The sequence below is a fragment of the Hyperoodon ampullatus genome (assembly GCF_949752795.1).
Source record: "Hyperoodon ampullatus genome assembly, chromosome: 17".
NCBI lineage: Eukaryota > Metazoa > Chordata > Mammalia > Artiodactyla > Ziphiidae > Hyperoodon > Hyperoodon ampullatus.
The window spans coordinates 411,396-423,748 of record NC_136930.1 but is presented as its reverse complement, the minus strand read 5'-3'; the positions used below and the strand labels follow the sequence as shown (position 1 = coordinate 423,748).

The following is a 12,353-nucleotide window of genomic DNA, read 5'->3' as shown; positions in this document are numbered from 1 at the left end:
GCTTATTTAAGCTCTATCGTGTTCCTAAATTTGCAGAAAGGCAATAAAAATATATATCATCGCAGAAAGAAGTACTTTGATTTACAGTTTACAAAGCCATTTTACTAACATTTGCCCTAACTGAAGTTCCACTTCAAGATCATAAAGTACATTCACTCTGCCTAGAGTTAACAAATAACTACCGAACCATCACCACTCGGAGCCACTGTGTAAAGTTCACGGATCCTGCGGCTGCCACCGGTGTGCTGAAGAGGCTCCCTCCTCGCTCAGGAGTTCCACCTCCTCCAATCCCACGCAGCTGGCCGGGCGGGTGGTGATGGACCGGACGAAACAGGTTATCGGCCCCACCTCCTTTCCGAGGACACTCCTCACCTCGTAACTCTGCAGGGATAAGAGGCAGGCTGGTTAAAGCAAACAGCCCTGGGCATGCAGTTCCCATCGGCTCAGGACACCAAAGACAGCAGGAGGCCCTTCCCTGGCCCTGACCCCTCTCCAGAGGAGAGAACAGGCTGCAATAAAAGCAAAGGAAGGAACTGCTTTTTTCTGGTAGCCAAGTTAGTTTTTACAAAAGAACCTTAAAAATATCTGTGATCGATGTTTGTTAGTGGGTGCAAGGACGTGCATCTCCCAGCTGGCCGTCCTAGGAGAGAAACTGGGGGGAAAGCACATGGGAAGGGCCGTGCCCTGCGTCCCAGCAGGAGGCACACATCACGCCTGCCGCTGCATCCCACTTCCCCACTCGAGCAACACTTCTGGTCAAAGGACTTCCTTTGCCCCAAACTTCCCTCCTTAACAGGATCCCATTTCTCCCAGAAATTACAGTTACACTGTAATTTATCTCAGTTACACTGAGCTAAACACCTCTTCCTATGCCACAGAAAGCCCTTCCTTCACATTGTTGGATGGCTATCTTAGGGAACTGGTTAACTGTGGGCAAGTTTCATTTCTACACGGGAATGTGGAGCCATGGGCGGCAGGGGCCCCAGGTGAGCAGGCTGGGAAGGTGTGCTGTGCCCTCCTGGTCTCCGTGGATCACACCTCAGAACAGTTTCTTTTGGGGGTGGGGCTGAAAATAAAGAGGTTTATTGGTCTTTATCAGAGACTGAAGCCCTAGAAGGTCACGTGTTCTTTCGGAAACTCCTTTGCTGCCACTTGCAGAGTAACGTCAAGAGTACCTCTCAGCCCTCCTCTGTGCCAGACACTTGATGGGCGTCTGTGGCGACTGAGCTCACTGCTAACTTGCCCCTCCACCATTAGTGTCTTGGCAGAGGGGACTCGCGGGGGGGGGCGGGTGTCAGGCAACATGGCCAAAGCTGGCACGTCTGTAGCTCCTCGACAGGCACCTCGCTGCCCTCCCCCTGGGTCCAGGCTGGGCGGCCAACTGGCTTCTCGTGAACAGAGTGGGAGGGGAGGGGCACTGAGTGTGTCCCAGGCTCGGTCAGGACCGGGGCCCATCTTCTGCCCGGCTCGGGACCCAGACACATGCTGCGAGGGCGTCCAGGCCGCGTGGGTGTCTGACCAGAGCCCGGGAAGGTCCCAGCCGACAGGAGCACAGCAGCCAGCCGGGGACTGAAGGGCCTCCTGGGACACCAGCCCAGCTTTGGGGCACCAGCTGCTGCCCCGTGGAGCCTCGTCCAGACTGCAGGTCTGTGTGCAGAATCGGTGTGGAAGCACCGAGCCTTGAGACGGCTCACTCTGAAGCAGTAAACGTGCACATGGGTCTGGGATGTGGACGCTGCCCTAAAGCCAGCTCACCGTGGTGCCTGTCTTCCCGCCTACGAGACAGGCACGGCCTCCCCACCATGGCTCGCAGGGAGCTGCGGCTTTCCTGGTGGCACGCCGGGTGAAGGGGGGCTGAGAGTCGCCGGTCCAGGTAGGCGGAGAGAGGGAGGGAGAGGATGCGACTGGACAGTGGGGAGGCCTCCCGTGGCCAAGACGTCAAGGTCACTCCCAGGGCTTCTATGGAGCCCACGACGGCAGGAAGGCGACAGTGACGCCGGGGAGGGCAGTTCCCACCCAGGGGCGGGAGGACGCCGTGATTGATGCTGGACGCGCTGTGTCGGCTCTGAGGGCCGCACCTGCGCGCGGGCGTGGGCCCAGGCGGCCAGGTACGAGCACGGGCCTCAGCGTTGGAAAAAAAGTCCGCAGAAACCCTCTTTTTAAAGTGTCAGGGTTGGCAGCTACAGTTTTCGATAATAACTGTATCGTTTATAAATGGACATTACACTATACCTTATATTTGGGGGAAGTTAAGACGGAGAAGTTAAAACAATCACACCAGCAAACTCACACATGCCAGTCATATGAACGCGCGCGTGTGTGTAAAATGTGCCTCTATTTTAAAGGCACGTGTGTGTGTCGGACCGGAAGTGGCGCATTTTGTTCCGGGAGTGGAGCCGCGGTTCTCGTGGAAAGTCCTCATCTGATTCTCTGGATTTTGGCAAATGTACCTTCTCACCCTGAAAACCGACAGAATCCAGATGAGCCTCATGGCCGATGTCCCCGGGAGCTCTCTCCTACAGGTAGGAAGGAAGGTGTCTGCTTCCCTCCAGGTCAGCGTAAAGCCTGAGAACCCACCGGGCGTAGACCGGGGGGCAGTAGCGGGGGGTGGGGAGCTCGGTGCCCCCCAGTCCTACCGGCCTCGCCTCTGACAGCAGAGCAGCCATGCAGGGTCACCGAGGCGCTCGCCAACCGGGCCGCACGCCCGCCTCTTGCGTCTCTAGGAGCAGCGGGAGTTTACTGTGGGGGAGGCACAGCCTGCCTCCACCCGAAGCGACACGTGAATGCGGGTTCCTGCCAGGTCCCCGGATGGAGCAGGTGGCTGAGAGCCACCCTCCTGGGAGCCGGGGGCCCAGGGACGGCAGGTGCTCTGGGCACCGTCCCCGGGCGTTCAGCCATGCGCTCTGCTGGGTTCGCTTTGCTGGGTTCTCCTTAAGCAGCATTCCCCCAGCACCCTCCAGAGGAACGTGTTCTCCGATGACCCGGATCTGCCGGCTTTAGTGCCTGTTTGCAGCCCCACTCCATCAGCGTCACCTAAGCACCCACAGTCCCAGGAACCGCGGCCTCACCACCCGTGAAACGCAGGACTCCACGAGAGCGCACCACACACGAGGCCCCTGCTGGCCCCACCCGGGCTGGCCACCCTGCAGGTGGTGAGCAGAGCGACGGCCCCGCCCTGCGGGTGTCTCTGCATCCGGCAGAGAGCGTGCCGCGGGCCTGCCCCGACGCCTCCCAGGCAGCGTGGGCTGTGCCCACGGGGATGCTGGGGAGGAGGTGAGGCGGCACGCGGACAGCGGGCAGCACGGTGCCCGGCCCACCACAAACGCTTACTTACACGGTACTGTCACACAATCAGGCACACTTGTCTATAAGCCCTCCTACAGCCTGGTTCAAACATCAATCCCCACCACGCGCCAGCCCCGCGGACGAAGGTTTGCACTGCGGGGGTCACCGAGTTGCTCTCAAGAGATGCGTGAGGCCAGGAATCAGAGCTGGAACCAAAGTCAGACCAGGGATCCTTAAAGGTTCTGTGCACAGGTTTGTCCACATTCCAATTTACTCCAAACTCTGACATCCGGTGCACATGAAAGTGTGTTAAGGGCTGCTTCTCCCCCGACACCCCAAGCCCAGGAGGGGCTGGGACAGGACTGGCAAGCGGCCAGGAGAGCAGCCTGGGAGCCTCCAAATTCGGGCTGGCATCAGAGCTGGCATTTCGCTTTGGGAACCCATCAGAAAGTTCTGCAAGTGTGAGCCTCCCCTTTCACAGCAGTCTCACGAGCTGGCCCATGTCTGCCACCTGGATGTGGATACCAGCAGGGCACAGACACAGCACTCTCTCCAGGGCTCGGTGATTCCACAGGCGACTTGCGGGGCTTTCACGTGGCTCTGACAAGGACAGGCCTCTCTCGTTCATGAGGCCAAAGGTGAGGCACGTGGCGTGTGTGCTCAGGTGGTGCTTTCTTTGAGGAGCGAGCACGCCTCACACCTCTTTACAAAGCTCACCACAGTAACAGGGCAGATCTGAGAAATAACAGTAAAAGTTTCCAGGCACTCAGACTAGAGAATACCCAGCAATTTAGAAAAATGTGCGTCTCAGGTAATTGTCCTATTAACGTGAAACCAGGGCAGGAGGTTTAACTTGAAACCTCAAGACCGACTTACCATAATCAAAGCTGGGGGACAGATTCGTGTGTCTACTGCAAGACCGATCAGAAAATAACCTCGATTCCAAAAGGGAAAGGATCTTGTTAGCAGACTCGGGCGTGAGTCAGAGAGGAAGCAGAAGGCCTAGCCGAGTGTCGGCAGAGTCCGGACTCTCAGCTCGCACATGGCACACGGAGGGCCCTTGCAGCCAAGGGACACGGGGGAGGAGAGTAGGGACACAAACCTGGGCTGGGCGCCCCAACTTACCCCGTCCTCGCAGGCGGCAAACCTCAGGAGCGAAGAGATACTGCGCTGCAGCAGCTGCAAGAACAGCCACGGGCGGGGTCAGGACCCCAACCCCGCTTACCCGGAACGATCCCCCACCGAGACCTGACATGTGGCTCTAAGCCACCAGCTTCCATCGCAGAGCCTTCAGTCAGACAGGGGAGGGCTGCGGCCCCTCGGGGGAGCCCTGCCCCCTTTCCCAGGAAAAGAGCAGGAGATGCAGCCCTGGCGGTGAAGGGGGCATGCGGTAGGTGGACGCGGATGCACGAGCTCCCGCTGGTTCCTACCTTGACCCTCACTGTGCACTGGGGTCGCAAGGGGCAGTCCAGGAAGACCTGCAGGTGCCTTCTGAGGAGGGGAGAGGTGACCACGCGGGAGCAGTCCCCACAGGAGAAGGCGCCCCTGTTGTTCGGAAACAAGAAGGCACAGAGCGCGGGAGCCTGGCGGCGGGCAGACACACAGACATTCCCTGTGCGCGAGCGAGTGTCCGCCTGCCGTGTTAAGAGGGGGGCTCAGGAACCCGGCTCCTGGAACAGGTCCCAAGCAGCCTGGGCTCTGCGGTCACAGTGCCCGGAGTGGGGGCCCCCCGGCTGAGCACGCGGCCAACAAGGGGAAGGGCCGGACCGGCCAACCTGCTCCCACCAGCAGTGTCTCTGCTCCTTCCTGCTTCCGAGGAAGGCCTGTCCAGGCCACCACCTGTGAGGCGTCAAGAGGCAGGAACGTGATGACACGCCCTGTGCACGTGCCTCCGACAGTCACGGGGGGGCCGGAGGACCGGCTCCGAGGACGGGCCCCGGGATGGGGGGCGGTAAGGCTGAGCAGGGATGTCTGCTTGCAGAGGTCGGCTGTGCCGTCACCAAGTGTGTCTCACGTTCATGTTAGCCCCGAGTTCTTTTTCTCCTGCCTGATAACAAAGAAGCTGAGGAAACCTGGCTCTTCTCTCTTTTAAGACAGGAAGAGCCTCGGGGAACAGCAGAACCCCAGTCGTGAGGAGAGAAAACACGGCGCCCGGCCTCCTCCTGCAGCTTGGCCGCTCCGTGTGCCCTGGGCCTGGCCCCCAGCCCGAAGCACAAGGCAGTGGGGTCCCGGGCTGCTGCTGCCGCTGCCCCTACCTGTCTTCCGGCCTCCGTTCCAGTCTCTCACCGCCACACAGGTCACATGCAGGCCACGAGCAGGCGGTGCTCTCGTCCACGGCGACCACAGCGCCTAGGCCCAGGGAAGCAGACCCGGGCTCAGAGGCGGCTCCGTCCCCCAACTTCTCTTTGCCCCTCAGGTCACAGACGGTAACATGAGGTGCCCCAGGTTTGCTTCTCATTTGTGAGTTTATATAAATGTTCCTAAGCTTTTTATAATTTCCATTTATTGCACAAAATTACAACAAAGAGCAAGTTTTAAAGCTCAGGCATATTACTACCTAACCGAGTATTTTCATTTTTGCCTTTTTGCAACGTGCATGTTCTGAGGCCGTGACAAGCAGCCCATCCCTGCACTGTCTCGTCCTGCCCTTAAGCTGCTGCATGGCTGTCCCCTTAGGTCACGGTTCTCTCGGCCACTCTCCAGACTGGACACCAGGTCTCCAAACTGCCCTAGCCCGAGGCGGTGGGCGTTTGTCTACCTGGCTCCTTCTGTGCTGGACCCTTCTCTTAGGATGCGCTCACAGACTGGAGTTACTGCGTCCAAGCGCATGAGCACAGAGGTGGCGGAACCCCTTTCAGAGGCGCTTCCCACAGAACCTCCGACTCCTGCCGTCCACGCCCACCCACTGCACTGATGCTCACATGCAGTATTTGCCTCCTGGACAGTAGGCTGGAATTCCACAGCTTAGGTTCCACTTCTTTGATACGGAAAGAGAAATATTTTTATTGGTTTGTCAGTATCTCTTCTTATGTGATTTCTCTGGTTCCCTCATTTCTTTTTTACTCCAACGTTTGTGATTTATTTATTCAACAAACAAATACATATACAATGCTCTTTAGTGTGGGATATACATATAGCACTTTGAACATAAGGGTAGATACCACAATCTACACTTTCATGGATGCCACAGTCAGGCTGGAAAAGCTGATAAACAAATAACAAGTAAAAAGATCATGAAATATGGGAGAAAATATCTGCAAAAGACACTCTTGATAAAGGACTGCTATCCAAAATATATTAAGAACTTTTAAAACTCAACAATAAAGGGACTTCCCTGGTGGTCCAGTGGTTAAGAATCCACTTTCCAATACAGGGGGCATGGGTTCGAGCCCTGGTTGGGAAACTAAGATCCCATATGCTGCGCAGCACAGCCCCACCCCACCCCCCAAAACAACAACAACAACAACAAAACTCAACAATAAGAATCAGAATAACCTGATTAAAAATTGGGCCAAAGACTTTAACAGACACCTCACCAGAGAAGATACAGAGACGGCAGAAAAGCATGTGAAAAGATGTTCAGCATCATGTCTTGAGGGAAATGCAAATGAACGCAGCAATGAGACACCGCGACACACCTATGAGAACGGCCAAAGCCCACACACTGACAGCACCAAATGCTGGTGAGGCTGCGGAGCAACAGGAACTCTCATCATTGCTGGTGGGGATGCAGAATGGTGCAGCCACTTTGGAAGACAGTTTGGCAACTTCTTACAAAATTAAACACAGTCTTACCATACAATCAAACAATCACGCTCCTTGGTATTTACACAAAGGAGCTGAAAATGTATGTCCACATAAACACCGGTGAATGGATACATAAGCTCTGGTTCATCTAGGAAGTGGAATGTTACTCAATGATTTTTTTTTTTTTTTTTTTTGCGGTACGCGGGCCTCTCACTGTTGTGGCCTTTCCCGTTGCGGAGCACAGGCTCCGGACGCGCAGGCTCAGCGGCCTTGGCTCACGGGCCCAGCCGCTCCGCGGCATGTGGGATCTTCCCGGACCGGGGCACGAACCCCTGTCCCCTGCATCGGCAGGCGGACTCTCAACCACTGCGCCACCAGGGAAGCCCTATTCAATGATTTTTAAAAAATGAGTTCTCAAGCCGTGAAAAGACATGAAGGGACCTTAAATGCATATTACTAAGTGAAAAAAGCCAAGCTCAAAAGGCTACACACTGTATGATGTGTAGCAAAACTATACAGATGGTGAAAAGATCAGTGGTTTCTGGGTATTAAGCGGGAGAGAGGGCTGAAGAGGTGGAACACAGAGGATTTTAGGCCAGGGAAACTATTCCGTATGACGCTGTCATGATGGCTACATGTCCTAAGTGTGTCTAAATCCATAAAATGACAACACCAAGAGTGAACCCTGCTGTAAACTATGCACTCTGGATGATGATGACGTGTCGATCAGGGTCATCGACTATCCGGGGGGAATGCTGACAGCGGGCGAGGCTGTGTGTGTGCAGGGGTGGGGGAACACGGAAAAGCTCTGTGCCTTCTGCTCGGTTTTGCTGTGAACCTAAAACTGCTCTAAAAAAATCAGTTTATTAAAGAAAACCATGAAATAAATGCTAAATTGAGAAATGGAAAAGACCCCTCAGAGGTGTAAAAGAGAGGCCTCTAGGCTGGCCTAAGTGTTAGGGGAGACTTCCCGAAAGAATGGACCCAAGGAGGGGCTGAAGGTAGGGAGAGGCACAGGCCCACTCTTCACCCTGGTGGGGCTGGAGGCCAAACAGGCAGAAAGAAGAGGCAGGTGAGACCGCTGTGAAGCCCGCAGGCTGGCAGGCCAGGACCATCCAGGGTCTCGCTGGGGATTCTAGACTTGGTCTTGGAAGGGATGAGAAGCCAGAAAGGAATTTTAAACAGGGGATTGAGTTGGTCTGATTTTCTTGGAATGTGAAGCATTGTACATACCATCAAGATTCACTGCAAATCACAGACCATCCTTGTTGAAAAGTGGTGAAATTAGACTTTGAAAAAAAGGAAGATGTGACCTAAGTTTCCAGAAAGATAGAAGAGTCATCCTTCACACTCTTGGAGCAAAGAATTTCATTCTCCACTAGAACAAACATTAGGAGAAAACTTATTTGTAGAGGATAAAAGAGAATGACGAGAACTAGGTAGGCTCAGTTTATCAAAATGCGTTCATGCAATGCTTCCTTGAATGGCTTTTTAAAAATGAAAATAATACAGCTTGATTTTAAAAAGGCTGCCTAGCTAATTTCATTGTTCTTGCAAATCTAATCAACATTGAGTCAAAGCAATGAAAAGTCAAGCCAATAAGAGCTTATAATACAGCCGAAGGCGTGTCTTCATGAATGTCAAGAGTCCAGGTTGCAGGGAGGGCTCCCACCCAAGGGGGTGTCAGCACAGAGGCTCACACAGTCCTTGGCAGGTCTGCTAAATGAATTAAGAAAAAGAAGACTGCTACAAACCACAGTTCCCTTTACCCTAGAATATCTTTGGGTGTTAACAGCATTCACACTTACATGGGATTAAGCAACTTCCTTCCAATTAGGGAACAAGGCACGAGCTGAGGAAATACATTTCATCTGGGGTCTCCACACCACTGGCAATCCCTTCTGGCAACCCAGGGGACAGCTGGGAATTGTACTATTAACCTTTAGTATCTAGGACATTCACTTAAAGAAGCATCAGAAGGAAAACAACAACTGTTGTTAGGGTTTGAGAATTCTGGCAAATTGCTGCAATTTGCTGTTAAAAGCCTTTACATTCTTTGTCTCATTTACAGAAACCTCTTGTAATGAGGCTTGGGAAGGTGAATCACATGTTTATGAAAACGACTTTGTAAAAGGTCCTTCCTGAGGGTCCTATCGGAAGCCCTCCGGCCCATCCTTCGTGGGCGGTCAGCTCTCTGTCCCCGCCCTTCTTTCTGGCTGAAAGAAGTTGGGGCTCAGGACCTTCTTCTAGGTCGAGGTCGACACCCGCTTTGAGGACAGGACTCTGCCCCATGTGTGACCGCACCCCCTGCACAGTGCAGGGAAGATCACCACCCACCAGCAAGCGGCAGATACAAAGTGTCAAGTGGGGCAAGGAAGATAAAACCAACTGCAAAACTGTCCCCAAAAACAGACTGGAAGGAAGTCCCTGCAGCTCTGGGAGCCGACTTTCGGGGAGGGAGGTCGCGGGCGCCGTCACCTCCTGGAGACGTCTTCCTGGCAGGTGCTGCTGGCTCTCAGTGAGTGGCTGACGCACAGGCCGCTCCCTGCGTCCATCCCAGCTCTGCTCAGGGAACACGCCTGCTGTCCTGCCAGGTCCAGGCGGCCAAGGGAGACCCTGAGGCCAGCTGAGAGCCCTCCTGGGGCAGGCTGGGCAGGGCAGAGCACGGCTGAGGGGCTATCCTGGATCTGATGGAATCCAGTCTGGGCCAGCCCACGGCTGGCTGGAGGGCAGGGGGTCCCGTCCCTGTGTCCATCTGGGAGCTGGTTCCTGCATGGCCTCTGCCTTGGCTGGGGGCTCCTGTGTGGGAGGCTGGGCCAATCCCTGGTTTTTGCAGCTGGGCTTCGTCTTCTCTTAATCCCTAGTTAGCTGGGCCTTCTCGGAGGATCTGGCTGCACTGTGATAACAGTCTGTACACATCCATCTGACCCACCTGCACGCCTGCAGGACGGCTTCAGAGAGACCCACAGAGTGCTCAACGTTAAAATGGTAATGAAGGTAATGAAATGATACAGGTCAGAAACTGGACCTACATAAAGTAAAGGAAGGGCACTGGAAAAGGAATAAATGAGGGCAAAGTAAAATCTTCAACCTTTGTTGTTCTAAACTGATCTATAACAATGATGGGTTCAGTGTTATGCCTTGTGAGTAAGTGAAGTGAATGACAGCTGTTATAAGGGACTGAGGCAGAGATTGATAATGTGGCCACACCCTGAAGCAGGCAGTGTTATCTGAAAGTGGACTGGACTGGTTCTAAGTGTACACTGCAAACTCTAGGGCAACTACTAAAAATTTTTTCTAGAAGTATAATTGACACACTGAGAGGAGAAAATGGAATCATACAGAATGCTCAATTAAGATGAGAAAAGGCAGGGACTTCCCTGGCATCCAGTGGTTAGGACCTGGCGCTTCCACTGCCGAGGGCCTGGGTTTGATCCCTGGTTGGGGAACTAAGATCCCACCTGGTGCAGCCAAGGGGGAAAAAAAGATGAGAAAAGGCAGGAAGAAAGTGGAAAACAAAAAAAGAAACAAGAGCAAGGAACAGAAAGCAAATATATGTATGATAGATCTTAACCCAATGATATAAATATTCACTTTAAATGTGAATGGTCTAAATATAAGAAAGAGACTCTTCAGAGCGGACAAAAACTGTGAGCCATCTCTACGGTGTCTACAAGAAATCTGCTTCAAACACAAAGACACACAGAGGTGAAAAGCAAAGGGATAGAAAAAGGTATATTATGCTCATGCTAATAAGAGAAAACTGGAGAGCTACATTAATTTCAGACACAGCCGACTTTGGAGCAAGGAAAGTCATCAGGGATCAGGAGGGGCATTACCTCATGGGAAAGGGGTCTGTTCTCCTAGGAGACGTATCTGTCCTTAATGTGTGTCTGCCTAACAACAGGCTGCTAAAACCACGTGAAGCCAACTGACAGAACTGCGAGGAGAGAAACAGACCCATGGCTGTATTTTATATATTGTGTTTGGAGACTTCAAGTCCCCTTACCAGTGACCGACAGATCCACAGGCAGAAAATCATAAAGACATAGTTGAACTGAGTAGCACCATCCCCGGTTCTGGCTGATGTTTACAGACGCCTCCATCCGACAAGAGAAGGACACACCTTCCTCTCAAGCTCTCATGGGACATTCATCCAGACAGGCCACATTCTGGGCCACAAAACACACCTTAACACATTTAAAGGTATAAAAATCATACTAAATATGCTCCTAAACCACAATGGAATTAAACAGAAATCAATAACAGAAAGATAACTGGAAAACCCCCAAATATTTGGAGATTAAACAATGCACTTCTAAATAACACGTGGGTCAAAGAAGAAATCTCAAGAGAAATTTTAAAATACCTTGAACTAAATGAAAACAAAAGCACATCAAAACTTGTGGGATGCAGCAAAAGCAGTGCTTAAAGAAGTTTACAGCACTAAATGTAAATATTAGAAAACATCTAAAATCGATAATCTAAGCTTTCATCTTAAGAAACAAGAAAAAGAGAAGCAAACTAAAACACAAAGTAAGGAGAACATAAGCAATAACAAAAATTAGAGCAGAAATCAATGACACTGAAAACAGGAAATCAATAGAAAAAAATCAAGAAACCCAAAAGTTGGTTCTTTGAAAAGGTCAATAAAAATTAATAAACTTCTAGCTAGGATAACCAAGGATAAAAGAAAGAAGAAACAAATTATTTATATCAGAAATGAAAGAGGGGCCGTCATTACTGATCCCATGGATCAGTAATAAAGGAATACTTAAAAGGATAATAAAGGAATGTCAGAAATAACTCTATGCACCCAAATTCAATAACTTAGGTGAAATGGACCAATTCCTTGAAAGACACAATCTGCAAAAACTCCCACAAGAAGAAACTAGTGATCTGAATAGGCCAAGACCTACAGGCACACCTCAGAGATACTGTGGGCTCGGATCCAGACCACTCACCACAATAAAGCGAATACTGCCATAAAGCGAGTCACATGAATTTGGGGGGGTTCCCAATGCATATAAAAGTTATGTCTACACTATACTGTAGTCTATTAAGTGTGCAATAAATACATTATGTCTAAAAAACCCCACTTAAGTAAAGAATACTTAATTGCTAAACTATGCTAGCCATCATCTGAGCCTTCAGCAAGTCATAATGTTTTTGTAATAGTAGCATCAAACATCACTGACCACAGATCACTACAGCAAACATAATCATAATGAAAAAGTCTGAAATACTGCACAAATTAACAAAACGTGACACCAAGACACAAAGTGAGCAAATGCTGTTGAAAAATAGCACTGAAAGACTTG

At 51.8% G+C, this 12,353-nt stretch overlaps 1 protein-coding gene across 1 annotated transcript in view; it reads right to left on the bottom strand.

The window, feature by feature from the left end:
• Positions 1–12,353, bottom strand: part of SPIDR (scaffold protein involved in DNA repair) — a gene marked incomplete at its 5' end in the record, with an annotated part of 358,863 nt that overhangs the window by 23,910 nt on the left and 322,600 nt on the right. Inside the window, 4 exons of the mRNA XM_079722236.1 lie at positions 183–381; positions 4,411–4,464; positions 4,716–4,830; positions 5,541–5,634. Of these exons, the coding sequence (XP_079578362.1) occupies positions 217–381; positions 4,411–4,464; positions 4,716–4,830; positions 5,541–5,634 (428 nt within the window). The 3' untranslated portion in view covers positions 183–216. The remainder of the gene's footprint in view (positions 1–182; positions 382–4,410; positions 4,465–4,715; positions 4,831–5,540; positions 5,635–12,353) is intronic.